Raw genomic sequence first — 15,070 nt, 5'->3', positions numbered from 1 at the left:
ACACACACACACACACACACACTCACTCACACACACACTGAGACACACACACTCACTCACACTCACACACACACACTCACACACACACACACACACTGAGACACACACTGACACTCACACACACACACACACACACACTCACTCACACACACACTGAGACACACACACACTCACACACTGAGACACACACACACTGAGACACACACACACTGAGACACACACTGACACTCACACACACACTGAGACACACACACACTGAGACACACACACTCACACTGAGACACACACACTCACACACTCAGGACAGATGCAGTGATGGATGATGATGATGCTGCAGGGCTGTGAGGAGGAGTGGGGGGGGGGGTATCGCTTCTCAATGAAGTCAACAGGTTATATTTATAACTCAGCTGTAAAGGTCAAAGCCAAGAGGGGCAGAGGGAGAAACGAGAGCTCCTGTAATCACCTGGCACTGCAGCGGAGACGCTCGTAACCTCCTGCTGCTGCAGGTAACAGCGGGAGCCAGCCTGCTGAGTTCACAGCGTATTTTTTCATTTTTACCATGGTTATGTTCTGCATTTCCCATACCCCTCTCTGCTTCACATTGCTTGCCTATGCTTTTACTGTGCTCTGTTACACTTTGCTGTGCTTTTACTATGGGGAAACCTTTTTAATAAGGCTTAGTTTACTGTGTTTTGTCTTTTTAATATGCTTTACTATTACTTTTATAAGGGGAAAGTTCATTAGAAAGTGTTTGCAATTCAATAATCCAGGCAGAGTGGACAGTAGCTTTTAAAATGAAAACCGCAGCGCTGGATTAAGGAATCATTACCCACACCAGAGGCACGACTCATGTAGAAAACACTCGAAAATAAAAAAAAAATCTTTTGGCACACACACACGTGTAAAACAAACCAACAACAACGTTGGGCCAATCACAGCTGAGCACAGCAGAGACCCCCGCCCTGCTGTGATTGGTCAGGAGAGGGAGGGGTACGTTTCCAGTCCAGAACTTTCTGCAGTTTGTCAGCCTCCCTTTAAATAGAATCCCCTGACCGGGGGTATAAAGCCAGCGCCAGACGACCCCCACCGGCTGCTGCAGTTCTGTGGTGAGGAGAGCTGTGTGTGTTTCAGAGTCTCCTGTCTCGATTGCTCCAGTTCTGTGGTGAGGAGAGCTGTGTGTGTTTCAGAGTCTCCTGTCTCGATTGCTCCAGTTCTGTGGTGAGGAGAGCTGTGCGGGTTTCAGAGTCTCCTGAATCGTTTGCTCCAGTTCTGTGGTGAGGAGAGCTGTGCAGGTTTCAGAGTCTCCTGTCTCGATTGCTCCAGTTCTGTGGTGAGGAGAGCTGTGCGGGTTTCAGAGTCTCCTGTCTCGATTGCTCCAGTTCTGTGCCACACAGACACTTTGACGAAGCCAGGTAAAGAGATTCAAGCTGAAGTGCATTGTGGGCTTGTTATTGCTTGTTCTTGCTTGTTTTTGTTAAGGCTTGAAAATCGAGATGCTTTTTGCTTTGCACACACAGCTGACAAAAAAAACCAAAAAAATACTTTGAAGTGATGCCAGGTGAATCAGAGGGAGTTTTGATTTTTTTTTTTGGTTTTAAACGGGTTCAAGAGTGGCCCCCTGGAAGACGGGATGGTTCTCTGTGCAGAGAGGGACACCACGACATGAACTCTCTATTGCAGAATTGAAAACTGAAACCCGCTCAGAAGTGTGCGGTGGGGTGATTGAGGACAGATAAGATACAGAACCAAACTCTGTTCTGTCGAGACCCTGAGAGCATTTCTCATGTGATCTCGACCTAACGCTTTGAAATATCTGAACCCTGAGGTCACAACACATTCCTATCTATTTCCCCCCCCCCCCCCTCCCTCCCCCCATCCTGAATAAGTCACTGTAAAATTGGGCAAGCCCAACCAAACATCCTGTGCAGGACTTTTAATTTTTTTTATTTTATTTTTTTATTAAAATAATATTTTAAAAAAAGATTCGACAAGAATGAAATCATTAAAGCGCATCTCTCTACCAGCACATTAAAAACTTGTTCTGAAATCAAACTGTAACCCAAACCACTGTCTGGACGACTTTGTTGATGGTCCAGCATGCAGGTTGAAATTCTACAAAGGGTTAAATTAGCGAGAGGTCTAAATCCTGGGATAAACAGCCCCCCCCCCCCCCCATCCCCACTCCCCCAGGTGCAGGCTGTATTCCTTCATCAGGAGCAGCAGATTCCTCTAGAAGGGCGTGTGTGTGTTTGCATTCTGCTACCTAATCCGCGTGTGTGTTTGTATTCCGCTACCTATCTCTGTGCTTTACAATGCTTCCCTTTACCACAGCTGTTATCCAGCGCTGTAGTATGTGAAACACTCCCAAGTCCATTCTGCAGCTGGTAGCACAGCGGTGGCATTCTCTCCTGAGACAGCGAGTCACACAGGAGCCCCGAGCCTCAGTTGTTTAGATTGAATCTCCGCAGCGAGTCACACAGGAGCCCCGAGCTTCAGTTGTTTAGATTGAATCTCCGCCCATGCATGCTGTAGAAACACCAGAGCTCAGTATTCTCCACCCCGCCAGAGCTGTGTCAGGGAATTCCACAGGGAACGTCACGTTCCATATCATAGAAACAGAATGCAGAGCGAGGGAGCAGTCCAGAAGCATTCCAGAGTGATTCATGTACAACGCAACAGTGAGCATGGGACTGGCATGCTGGCCTTTTACAAGGAGTGTGAAATTCACATTACAAACCCTTCCTATGGAAACTGCTCCCCTCCGCACCCCACCAAGAGAAAGGGTGCTCCCTCCAGTCCAGGGCAGGGCTGAACTGCACAGTGTGGAGGATCCTTGTTACACTTGCCAACTGGACACTGCCATTCGCTTCCTTGTATAGCCCAGTAAAACCTGGAGCACTCTGCCCCCTAGTGGAAATGCAGCAGAAATACCACGTGTGTGTACAGTGTAATACAGGACTGCTTTTGCAGGGTTGTAATAAGCAAACAGTTAATAATACTTCAGGGTGAATCTAGACACGAATAATAATAATAATAATAATAATAATAGTAATAATAATAGTAATAATAATAATAATAATAATAATAACACTATACGAGTTAAGATCTCCGGCGTGTTTCGCTCCTGTGCAGACCCACCCTCTTTCTCCTGTTCCACTGCAGCATGTCTAAGGGGCCGGCCGTTGGTATCGACCTGGGGACCACCTACTCCTGCGTGGGGATCTTCCAGCACGGCAAAGTGGAGATCATCGCCAACGACCAGGGCAACCGGACCACGCCCAGCTACGTGGCGTTCACCGACACCGAGCGCCTGATCGGAGACGCGGCCAAGAACCAGGTGGCGATGAACCCGACCAACACCGTCTTCGGTGAGCAGAGGAGAGCCGCGCGGTGCTGGGACCCGGCTGCGTCTCTCCTCGCTGCAGCAATGTGCAGATCACACACAGCCAGCGAGGGAGGGAGGGAGTTCAGTTAGCAAGCTTGTATAATATGCAGATCACACACAGCCAGCCAGCGAGGGAGGGAGGGAGTTCAATTAGCAAGCTGGTATAATGTGCAGACCACACACAGCCAGTGAGGGAGGGCAATTAGCAAGCTTGTATAATGTGCAGATCACACACAGCCAGCGAGGGAGGGAGGGAGGGAGTTCAATTAGCAAGCTTGTATAATATGCAGACCACACACAGCCAGTGAGGGAGGGCAATTAGCAAGCTTGTATAATGTGCAGATCACACACAGCCAGCGAGGGAGGGAGGGAGGGAGTTCAATTAGCAAGCTTGTATAATATGCAGATCACACACAGCCAGCGAGGGAGGGAGGGAGTTCAGTTAGCAAGCTTGTATAATGTGCAGATCACACACAGATAGCGAGGGAGGGAGGGAGTGCAATTAGCAAGCTGGTATAATGTGCAGATCACACACAGATAGCGAGGGAGGGAGGGAGTGCAATTAGCAAGCTGGTATAATGTGCAGATCACACACAGCCAGCGAGGGAGGGAGGGAGGGAGGGAGGGAGTGCAATTAGCAAGCTGGTATAATGTGCAGATCACACACAGCCAGCGAGGGAGGGAGGGAGGGAGGGAGGGAGTTCAATTAGCAAGCTGGTATAATGTGCAGACCACACACAGCCAGTGAGGGAGGGCAATTAGCAAGCTTGTATAATGTGCAGATCACACGCAGCTAGCTAGGGAGGGAGTTCCATTAGGAAACGCTGGTCACTGAACCTCTTTCAGTGTTTCTAAGTTCAGCAGTGTTGAGTGTGTTTAATGGTTCTGGATGTTGTTCAGAATGCAATGACTGGGTCTCTCCCCCCCTCCCCAGATGCAAAGCGGCTGATTGGCCGGCGCTTCGATGAGCCGGTGGTCCAGTCCGACATGAAGCACTGGCCCTTCAAGGTGATCAGCGACGCCGGCCGGCCCAAGATGGAGGTGGAGTACAAGGGGGAGGTGAAGACCTTCTACCCAGAGGAGGTGTCCTCCATGGTGCTCACCAAGATGAAGGAGATCTCCGAGGCGTACCTGGGGAAGGTGAGGGCTGCAGCACTCTCTCGGTGCGCGAGCGGATCGCGTCTCTGGTAAGAGCCGGCGCTTGGTGACCGTCTCTCCTCTTGTCTCTGCAGTCCGTGTCCAACGCTGTCATCACTGTGCCCGCCTACTTCAACGACTCCCAGCGGCAGGCCACCAAAGACGCGGGGACCATCGCCGGGCTCAACGTGCTGCGCATCATCAACGAGCCGACCGCCGCTGCCATCGCGTACGGGCTGGACAAGAAGGTGAGACGCCGTGAGGTCACGGAGAACCACAGTCAGGGGACTGCGTGAGGTCACGGAGAGCCACTGTCAGGGGACTGCGTGAGGTCACGGAGAGCCACTGTCAGGTGACTGCGTGATGTCACGGAGAACCACTGTCAGGTGACTGCGTGATGTCATGGAGAACCACAGTCAGGTGACTGCGTGATGTCATGGAGAATGATTGTCAGGGGACTGCATGCGGAGGAGGGAGCCAGTATTTAGACAAAGAGTTTCTTTGCATTTTGGGTGACAGAACCGCTTAGATTCGTAGTCCTCTAGGCTCGCGAGAAGACAGTCTATGGTAAAAACTGTACATATTAACTGAGAGAAAGGGTCAGCTGTGCATATGATGTGATGTGCAAGACAGGGTCAGCTGTACATATTAACAGATATAAGACACACCCTAAAAATCCCGCCCGTTCCAACTGCTGTGTCTCCCGCGGCAGGTGGGCAGCGAGCGGAATGTGCTGATCTTCGACCTGGGCGGCGGCACCTTCGACGTGTCCATCCTGACCATCGAGGACGGGATCTTCGAGGTGAAGTCCACGGCGGGCGACACGCACCTGGGCGGGGAGGACTTCGACAACCGCATGGTCAGCCACTTCATCGCGGAGTTCAAGAGGAAGCACCAGAAGGACATCGCGGGCAACAAGCGGGCCGTGCGGCGCCTGAGGACGGCCTGCGAGAGGGCCAAGCGCACCCTGTCCTCCAGCACGCAGGCCAGCCTCGAGATCGACTCGCTCTACGAGGGAGCCGACTTCTACACCTCCGTCACGCGGGCGCGCTTCGAGGAGCTCAACGCGGACCTCTTCAGGGGCACCCTGGAGCCCGTGGAGAAGGCGCTCCGGGACGCCAAGATGGACAAGGCTCAGATCCACGAGATCGTACTGGTCGGGGGCTCCACCCGCATCCCCAAGATCCAGAAACTCCTGCAGGACTTCTTCAACGGCCGGGAGCTGAACAAGAGCATCAACCCGGACGAGGCGGTGGCGTACGGGGCGGGTAGGCAGCGGCGAGAGCTGCTGAAGCACTCTGTAGAGCCGCGTTCACAATCACTAGACTCTGATCGTCCTGGTGACAAAAATGTTGAGAAAATGAGCTTGAGAAAGAGTTCCGGTCGAAAACGTTTGTCTTTGGGTTTTGATTCCGGGTCTAATCCGGCGATAAGGGGGGAACCAGGGCGGTCTGGGATTGGTGGAAGTGAGGCTCTCTGCAATTGTGATTGGTGCAATGAGGGATCTCTGTGTTTGTGATTGGACGAGCGAGGGTGGTATTTGACTGTGATTGGACGAGCGAGGGTGGTGTTTGACAGTGATTGGATGAGCGGGGGTGGTGTTTGACAGTGATTGGACGAGCGGGGGTGTGTTTGACTGTGATTGGACGAGCGGGGGTGGTGTTTGACTGTGATTGGATGAGCGGGGGTGGTGTTTGACAGTGATTGGATGAGCGAGGGTGGTGTTTGACTGTGATTGGACGAGCGAGGGTGGTGTTTGACTGTGATTGGACGAGCGGGGGTGGTGTTTGACTGTGATTGGTGGAATGAAGGCTGGCTGTGTTTCTGATTGGTAGCAGGGATGCACTGTGTGATTGTGATTGGTCCTCTGTGTCTCACACAGCCGTGCAGGCTGCGATCCTGGCGGGCGACAAGTCTGACAACGTGCAGGACCTGCTGCTGCTGGACGTCACGCCGCTGTCCCTGGGCATCGAGACGGCCGGAGGAGTGATGACCGTCCTGATCAAGCGCAACACCACCATCCCCACCAAGCAGACCCAGACCTTCACCACCTACTCAGACAACCAGCCTGGGGTGCTCATCCAGGTACATGGGCAGCCCAGACTCTCTCCATTCCCCTCTGTAACCCCCTCTCAAACTCCTCTGCAGACCCCTCCAGCCCCCCTCTCAACCAGCCCGGAGTGCTCATCCAGGTACCTAGGCAGCCCAGACCCTCTCCATTCCCCTCTGTAACCCCCTCTCAAACCCCTCTGCAGACCCCTCCAGCCCCCTCTATAACCCCTCTGCAGACCCCTCCAGCCCCCTCTCCAACCCCCCCTCTATAACCCCTCTGCAGACCCCTCCAGCCCCCTCTCCAACCCCCCCTCTATAACCCTCCCTCTACACATATTTGCTTTTGACTGAAACGATAAATTGGAGAGTAGAAAAGTTTTGACTGTAAGTGCGTCACTGTGTGGCTCTTGTCATGAACTGTCTGTGTGTGTGTGCGTGTGTCTGTGTGTGCGTGCGTCCCAGGTGTTCGAGGGAGAGAGAGCGATGACCAAGGACAACAACCTGCTGGGGAAGTTCGAGCTGACGGGGATCCCCCCAGCCCCCCGCGGGGTCCCCCAGATCGAGGTGACCTTTGACATCGACGCCAACGGCATCCTGAACGTGTTCGCGGTGGACAAGAGCACCGGCAAAGAGAACAAGATCACCATCACCAACGACAAGGGTGAACCAGCGCCAGCACAGCCCGGGCTTTACCAGACCTCTCTGTGCTTTACAATGCTTCCATATGCTTTACCAGACCCCTCTGTGCTTTACAATGCTTCCCTATCCTTTACAATGCTTCCATATGCTTTACCAGACCCCTCTGTGCTTTACAATGCTTCCCTATGCTTTACAATGCTTCCCTATGCTTTACAATGCTTCCCTATGCTTTACCAGACCGCTCTGTGCTTTACAATGCTTCCCTATGCTTTACCAGACCTCTCTGTGCTTTACAATGCTGCCCTATGCTTTACCAGACCTCTCTGTGCTTTACAATGCTGCCCTATGCTTTACCAGACCTCTCTGTGCTTTACAATGCTTCCCTATGCTTTACCAGACCTCTCTGTGCTTTACAATGCGTCCCTATGCTTTACCAGACCTCTCTGTGCTTTACAATGCTTCCATATGCTTTACCAGACCTCTCTGTGCTTTATAATGCTTCCCTATGCTTTACCAGACCTCTTTGTGCTTTACAATGCGTCCCTATGCTTTACCAGACCTCTCTGTGCTTTACAATGCTTCCATATGCTTTACCAGACCTCTCTGTGCTTTATAATGCTTCCCAATGCTTTACCAGACCTCTCTGTGTTTGCAATGCTTCCCTATGCTTTACCAGACCTCTCTGTGCTTTACAATGCTTCCCTGTGCTTTACCAGACCTCTCTGTGCTTTACAATGCTTCCCTATGCTTTACCAGACCTCTCTGTGCTTTGCAATGCTTCCCTATGCTTTACCAGACCTCTCTGTGCTTTGCAATGCTTCCCTGTGCTTTACCAGACCTCTCTGTGCTTTACAATGCTTCCCTATGCTTTACCACACCTCTCTGTGTTTGCAATGCTTCCCTATGCTTTACCACACCTCTCTGTGTTTGCAATGCTTCCCTATGCTTTACCAGACCTCTCTGTGTTTGCAATGCTTCCCTGTGGTTGGCTGGCAGTGCTGACGGTTTTGTTCTGTGCAGGGCGTCTGAGTAAGGAAGACATCGAGCGGATGGTGCAGGAGGCGGATCAGTACAGGGCGGAGGACGAGGTCCAGAGGGAGAAGGTGACGGCCAAGAACTCGCTGGAGTCGCTGGCCTTCCACATGAAGAGCACGGTGGAGGACGAGAAGCTGCAGGGCAAGGTCAGCCCGGAGGACAAGCAGAGAATCATCGACAAGTGCAACGAGGTGATCAGCTGGCTCGACAGGAACCAGGTAGGAACGTGGAGCAGAAACGCACTGATACACTGAGACATACAGACAGACACTGCTGCACCTGTACAGACAGACAGACAGACACTGCTGCACCTGTACATAGACAGGCAGACACTGCTGCACCTGTACAGACAGACAGACAGACAGACAGACAGACACTGCTGCACCTGTACATAGACAGACAGACACTGCTGCACCTGTACAGACAGACAGACAGACAGACAGACACTGCTGCACCTGTACAGACAGACAGACAGACAGACACTGCTGCACCTGTACACAGACAGGCAGACACTGCTGCACCTGTACATACAGACAGACACTGCTGCACCTGTACAGACAGACAGACAGGCAGACACTGCTGCACCTGTACATACAGACAGACACTGCTGCACCTGTGCAGACAGACAGACACTGCTGCACCTGTACAGACAGACAGACACTGCTGCACCTGTACATACAGACAGACAGACAGACACTGCTGCACCTGTACATACAGACAGACATGCACTGCTATACTTGATTTCAAAACACTGCTATACATGATGAATCTGGAGGTGTTCGCATACATGTGCACACTGCTGTACTGTGTGCAGGTACACTCAGGGGGCTGTATGCTGTGTGCAGGTACACTCGGGGCTGTATGCTGTGTGCAGGTACACTCGGGGCTGTATGCTGCGTGCAGGTACACTCGGGGCTGTATGCTGTGTGCAGGTACACTCAGGGCTGTATGCTGTGTGCAGGTACACTCGGGGCTGTATGCTGGGTGCAGGTACACTCAGGGCTGTATGCTGTGTGCAGGTACACTCAGGGCTGTATGCTGTGTGCAGGTACACTCGGGGCTGTATGCTGCGTGCAGGTACACTCAGGGCTGTATGCTGCGTGGTACAGAGCTCACAAGGCTGTGACGAGTTTGCTGTCGTTCACAGATGGCTGAGAAGGACGAGTACGACCACCAGCAGAAGGAGCTGGAGAAGCTGTGCAACCCCATCATCACCAAGCTGTACCAGGGAGGGGCTGCAGGGGGCGGCATGCCTGGGGGGATGCCAGGGGGCTTCCCTGGGGGGGCCGGGGGGTCCTCTTCAGGGCCCACCATTGAGGAGGTGGACTAGAGTAAGAGCGAGAGAGACTGGTCCAGCGATCCTCCGTCTGCTCCTCTAAGAGAGCGGCTGAGCTTTTAAATGATGATTCACAGAGAGGCAGGAGAGAGGTCTCCTGATGCACTGTGAGCGCGTCTCTTCTGAGCTGCAGTAAACATGCATTGCAGGCCTAGTCTTCCAGCACATAGTATCTTGCATATAGATGAAACCAAAGATCCCTCCAGACCCCCCTGTTTAGAAAGCGCTTGTAGATCTCTTGATCCGCCCCTCCTGCTCTGCACTGGATCCTCAGCTAATGCACCGTCCTTACACTATTGCACTACTAAAAATACCTTTGTGGATATAACTTGTTGTAATGCTAACTGGCTGCTTCCTAGTTCATATTGTATTCTAGTAGCATTATTATTTGCACTTGCTGTAAACTGCACTGTGTTTAAATATGAATCTCGCATTGTAACCCTGCGCTGCCCTGCGACACCTCTGTGAGTCGCCTGGGATAAAGGCGTCTGCCTAATAAATAAATAATAATAATAAAATAAAAAGATAGAGCTTGAATTCTGTGTTTTTATTCTTCAATGGGAACATCCAGACAGAGGACAGCTGCGTATATAAGTATATATAAACACATTGTTCTTGATGCTGTTGTGGGGCTGTTGGTAAACAGGATAAGAAACGAGTTGAATGTGACTAGTTCAAGACAGGCAAGGTCACCGCAGAAAAATATCTTCTTGGAAACAGACCCAACTGTTTCAAATCCCACGATGCCAGATGTCAGTTCCCGGAAGCCCAAATTCACAAAGTCTTTTCCCACCAATCCCAAGGCAGTCGTCCCGGAGGAAGGGGTCCAGGCTGGGCTTTACAACGCGTTCCATACCTGACCCCTCCCCCTCGGACAGGCTTTCTGTTTCCCACGATGTTATCTGAGGAGCTGAAGGGAACGAGATAGCCAGTCCAACGTCCACGGCGCCACTGGGATATAAGCAGGGATCCCGGCGCTCGGCTGCCGTGTGAACGAGTGTGAAGCCACAATCTAGAAATGGCAATGCTTTGGATTCTGGGCTGCCTGGCGCTCGCCAGCTCTGCTTTCGGTAAGACGAGATTTCTCTTCTTTTATTTGCTGTTTTTTTTTTTTTTGGGTGCTTGAAATTAAGGTTGAAAGTGGCCTCACGTATCGTGTGAGAACTGCGGGTAATTATCTTGTGGTGTCGGACGTACCGAGACCCCGAAACATCTTCTATCTTACAACTGATAGTAAACGACAAAACGCAACCTGAGGAGGCAGGATTGTAATCCCAGCCTTGAACAGAGTTAAGAGGCCCGGTGATATTGTGAGGTGGGGGGGACGCTGTGGCCCGGTGATATTGTGAGGGGGGGGGACGCTATGGCCCGGTGATATTGTGAGGGGGGGGGGAGGACGGGACGCCGCGGCCTCTGCAAACCCAGCGCTTTGTCTCCTTGTCCTGAACGAGCCTCGCCCTTCGTGCTGTTCCAGGGTGCGGGGTCCCGTCCATCAGGCCGTTCGTCAGCAACTACAACAAGATCGTGAACGGGGAGAACGCCGTCCCCGGATCCTGGCCTTGGCAGGTCTCTCTGCAGGTGAGTAAAAAACGCCCAGCGATGCCAGACCACAGAGCTCCCACAGTGCTCCCCCAGACCCCAGGACTGCCCCAGACCCCAGGGCTCCCCCAGACCCCGGGGCTGCCCCAGACCCCAGGGCTCCCCCAGACCACAGGGCTGCACCAGACCCCAGGGCTCCCCCAGACCCCGGGGCTCCCCCAGACCCCGGGGCTGCCCCAGACTCCAGATCTGCCCCAGACCCCAGGGCTCCCCCAGACCCCAGGGCTCCCCCAGACCACAGGGCTGCACCAGACCCCAGGGCTCCCCCAGACCCCAGGGCTCCCCCAGACCCCGGGGCTGCCCCAGACTCCAGATCTGCCCCAGACCCCAGGGCTCCCCCCGACCCCAGGGCTCCCCCCGACCCCCACAGGAAGTGAAAGCTGTAACTTGCGCTGCGTTACCCTTTCATCCTTGTTGTGATTCTCCCTGCGTTCAGGAAACTACCGGGTTTCATTTCTGCGGCGGCTCCCTGATCAATCAGTACTGGGTGGTGACGGCAGCTCATTGCAGCGTCAGGTAGGTCCTCTCCTTCAAACCGAGACTGTGCTCCGTGTGCATGTGTGCGTGCGTGCATGCGTGTGTGTGTGTGTGTGTGTGCTCCGCGTGTGTGCGTGCGTGCGTGTGAAAAGCTAGGCAGTGTGCTATTGTAACGGGCAGTGTCGTGTGATGCTCTGCTGTTAAGGATTCTGTCTCGTCGGTGAGATGAGATGAGTTTAAAATTTCTATAAGCAGTGATGCAGACGAGCCGGCTCTTGTGCACTGTGGTTGAGATGCCTGCTTGAGGTGTGCAGGGCAGCCGGTTCTCTCCCAGCCTCCTGGTCTCAGAACCACTCGCAGCGCTTCCTGCTTGGAACCCTGGAATCCTAATGATTGTGTCTGTCACTTTGATGTCATATTCACCCCGGTGTATAGAATCCTCTGACGGTTCCATACAGAACCTAAATGAAAGCAGGGTTCCAGAGAGAACAGAAGGACCCTGGTGACTCTGCACAGACGCACAGGAGCCCCTTGCTCTTCACTGACACAGAGCGTGTTTCCCTCCCTTCCCCAGCGCCAGTCGCCATCGCGTCATCCTGGGAGAGTACGACAGATCTTCCAGCGCTGAACCCATCCAGGTGAAGACCATCGCCAGGGTAAGTGTTTCACTTCTAATTGAAGGCGTTCGTGAAGTTTGCTTCATGCTGTGTAATAATATAGTTCTCAGTGCATCTGTTGTTAGCTGTGAGGTGCGCAGGTCTTTGGTGATAGTAATCGTGGGGGAGGGTGTCGTTTGACGGACGGGACGCTAAACGACTTTGTGTCGCCCCCCCCCCGCAGGTCTTCTTTCACCCGAACTACAACTCTCAGAACTTCAACAACGACGTGAGCCTCCTGCGCCTGTCCGCTCCGGCCCAGATCACTCCCCGCGTGTCCCCCGTGTGCCTGGCTGCTTCCGGCATCAACATCCCGTCCGGAACCAAGTGTGTGACGACCGGCTGGGGGCGTACCCGCTTCACCTGTGAGCGGCGCCTTCCTTTCTACACAACCCCCCACCCCCACCCCACCCCCCACCTCTACCCCCCACCCCACCCCCCACCTCTACCCCCCACCCCCACCCCCACCCCACCCCCCACCTCTACCTCCCACCCCCACCCCACCCCAACCCCTCCACTGCTCATGAACTAGAGCCAAAAACAGCAGGGAGCACACAGCAGCGTGGGCACAGTAAGAAATAGCAACGGAATGGTGAAGCGGAATTCGGAGAAGCGATTGTGACATCACGAGTGTGACACACAGAACGCTGGCTGCAGGGACAGACAGACACACCCCCATATATTTATATATAAATATGTATCTCCCCAGAATCTGATCCTCTCAGTAATGCCTGCTTATATGTTGTTAATGCCGAGCTTCATGACGTTGGGATAAGCGCGTCTGTGGATATGTGTGATGTGTGACATGCGGATGCGGTCTCTTTGCAGCCAGCCCAGCCATTCTACAGCAGGTCGCTGTGCCCCTCCTCACCCCCAGCTACTGCAGACAGTACTGGGGCAACAAGATCTCCGACCTGATGATCTGCGCCGGTGCTTCTGGAGCCTCGTCCTGCCAGGTAAACACACGTCACACGAGTCACTCATTGTGAGAAAAAAAAGCATCTGTGCATCCCATACCTGGCCATTTCCAATACAACTAAAGCTTCCTTTGTAAACGACAACCAATGCTGTTTCAAAGACCCCTTCTAGAGCCCTATCCTCACTCCTTTAAACAAACCAATACATGCATACAGAAATAAAAAGCAACAACACAACCTGAACATCCTTCATTTCTAGCTTAAAAATGTTGCCTCTGGGATCCCTGAGGGTCTCCCCTGGTAAAGGCACAGCCGCGTGGTGTGCAGGGGGTGTCACACAGTCAGGGGAGTGCAGGGGTCCCCGAGTGTCTCCCCTGGTAAAGGCACAGCCGCGTGGTGTGCAGGGGGAGTCACACAGTCAGGGCAGCGCAGGGGTCCCCGAGGGTCTCCCCTGGTAAAGGCACTGCTGCGTGGTGTGCAGGGGGGGAGTCACACAGTCAGGGGAGCGCAGGGGTCCCTGAGGGGCTCCCCTGGTAAAGGCACGGCCATGTGGTGTGCAGGGGGAGTCACACAGTCAGGGCAGCGCAGGGGTCCCTGAGGGGCTCCCCTGGTAAAGGCACGGCCATGTGGTGTGCAGGGGGAGTCACACAGTCAGGGGAGCGCAGGGGTCCTGGCTGTGCGATATTTGGGTATTCCAGAAGGAAAAAGCTGCCCTGAAAGTTGCCTTCATTCAAAGCCCAGCTCCTAGCCGGCAGGTTGCATGCTCCCCCTCTGCCTAACGCCCGCCTCTCTTCCCCCAGGGTGACTCCGGCGGGCCGCTGGTGTGTGAGCGCAGCGGGACCTGGGATCTCGTGGGCATCGTGTCCTGGGGCTCCCAGGACTGTAACGTGCAGGCGCCCGCTGTGTACGCCCGCGTGGCTGCGCTGCGCAGCTGGATCGACAACACTGTGGCGTACAACTAGAGTGCCGCGGACGCCCGCGACCACTGTACCTGTGAGACTGTGAAATAAAGAAAGGCTTGAATCTGAAGTGACAGCGAGTGTGTCTCTGTGTGTCTCCCGGCACAGGGTTTATTGGTTCAGTCAAACGACTTAGAGCAGTAGTTGTTGCTGTAGTGGCATATCCTATGGGAATGGAGCTGTCTGATTGGCTGTGATGGTATATGACACGTGATATATATATATAAGAACATAAGAGAATAATTAAGCTTACAAACGAGAGGAGGCCCCATTCAGCCCATCTTGCTGGTTCGGTTGTTAGTAGCTTATTGATCCCAGAATCTCATCAAGCAGCTTCTTGAAGGATCCCAGGGTGTCAGCTTCAACATCATTACTGGGGAGTTGGTTCCAGACCCTCACATTTGTATGTACAGTTTGCTATTATCATAATGGTTATCGTAATGGTTGTTTTTCAGTTTTGTCTCCACTAGCTGGTGCTCTAGAGAAGCAGTGTTGTGCACCACACAGTACCTGATAACGACAGGATCAGTTAAGGACACATCTATACAAGCAGAGCCGTACAGAACGGGACTCTTGTTCTGCATGGTGATATGAATCAGTGTGTGAAACCGTATCCAGCATCGAACCACTCAAACACCAGGCACTAACCACAGATAAGAAACCCTCTCGCAGCGACAGGCAGATAAACACGAGGTATTACCGTCATCGGTTTGACTCGATAATCAGGCACAGTGAACGCGTGTTAAAGCAGGGGTGAGCATTGTAAAGCACAGAGAGGCAGGTTGAATCATTACAAAAAAAATGGGGAAAGCACAGGGGGAAAAACTGTGAAATTACTGTGCAAATTGAGCACTTCAAGGGCAATTAGCAATTACACC

The 15,070-nt window shown here is 53.1% G+C and overlaps 2 protein-coding genes across 4 annotated transcripts; both read left to right on the top strand.

Moving 5' to 3' along the window:
* The first annotated feature begins 376 nt into the window (after positions 1–376).
* Positions 377–10,114, top strand: LOC117434053 (heat shock cognate 71 kDa protein). 3 transcript variants are annotated; one of them, XM_059011160.1, is made up of 9 exons: positions 386–1,412; positions 3,163–3,368; positions 4,320–4,525; positions 4,618–4,770; positions 5,235–5,790; positions 6,405–6,607; positions 7,037–7,235; positions 8,234–8,466; positions 9,396–10,114. In XM_059011160.1, the coding sequence occupies exons 2-9, from the start codon at positions 3,164–3,166 to the stop codon at positions 9,576–9,578; spliced, it is 1,938 nt and encodes a 645-aa protein (XP_058867143.1). In that variant the 5' UTR covers positions 386–1,412; position 3,163; the 3' UTR covers positions 9,579–10,114. The 3 variants fall into 3 exon arrangements, with proteins under 3 accessions (XP_058867142.1, XP_058867141.1, XP_058867143.1); XM_059011159.1 differs by lacking the exon at positions 9,396–10,114 and having other exon boundaries at positions 377–1,106; positions 1,188–1,412; positions 7,037–8,318; XM_059011158.1 differs by lacking the exon at positions 9,396–10,114 and having other exon boundaries at positions 377–1,412; positions 7,037–8,318.
* Positions 10,115–10,197: 83 nt separating this feature from the next.
* On the top strand, positions 10,198–14,262 carry LOC117964965 (chymotrypsin-like protease CTRL-1). Its single transcript, XM_059011248.1, has 7 exons — positions 10,198–10,654; positions 11,059–11,162; positions 11,620–11,699; positions 12,235–12,316; positions 12,501–12,681; positions 13,145–13,272; positions 14,034–14,262. The coding sequence occupies exons 1-7, from the start codon at positions 10,603–10,605 to the stop codon at positions 14,193–14,195; spliced, it is 789 nt and encodes a 262-aa protein (XP_058867231.1). The 5' UTR covers positions 10,198–10,602; the 3' UTR covers positions 14,196–14,262.
* Positions 14,263–15,070: the final 808 nt, after the last annotated feature.

The sequence above is a fragment of the Acipenser ruthenus genome, chromosome 41 (genome assembly GCF_902713425.1).
Source record: "Acipenser ruthenus chromosome 41, fAciRut3.2 maternal haplotype, whole genome shotgun sequence".
Taxonomy (NCBI): domain Eukaryota; kingdom Metazoa; phylum Chordata; class Actinopteri; order Acipenseriformes; family Acipenseridae; genus Acipenser; species Acipenser ruthenus.
Note: the sequence above shows the minus strand (reverse complement) of the source record. Positions and strands in the feature narration are given on the sequence as shown.

Coding starts and splice junctions, on each gene's coding strand:
- LOC117964965 (XM_059011248.1), top strand. CDS start 10,603: ATGGCAATGCTTTGGATTCTGGGCTGCCTGGCGCTCGCCAGCTCTGCT. Junction 12,682..13,144: donor GGGGCGTACCCGCTTCACCT/GTGAGCGGCGCC, acceptor GTCTCTTTGCAG/CCAGCCCAGCCATTCTACAG. Junction 13,273..14,033: donor CTGGAGCCTCGTCCTGCCAG/GTAAACACACGT, acceptor CTCTTCCCCCAG/GGTGACTCCGGCGGGCCGCT.
- LOC117434053 (XM_059011159.1), top strand. CDS start 3,164: ATGTCTAAGGGGCCGGCCGTTGGTATCGACCTGGGGACCACCTACTCC. Junction 4,526..4,617: donor CCGAGGCGTACCTGGGGAAG/GTGAGGGCTGCA, acceptor TTGTCTCTGCAG/TCCGTGTCCAACGCTGTCAT. Junction 5,791..6,404: donor GGCGGTGGCGTACGGGGCGG/GTAGGCAGCGGC, acceptor TGTCTCACACAG/CCGTGCAGGCTGCGATCCTG.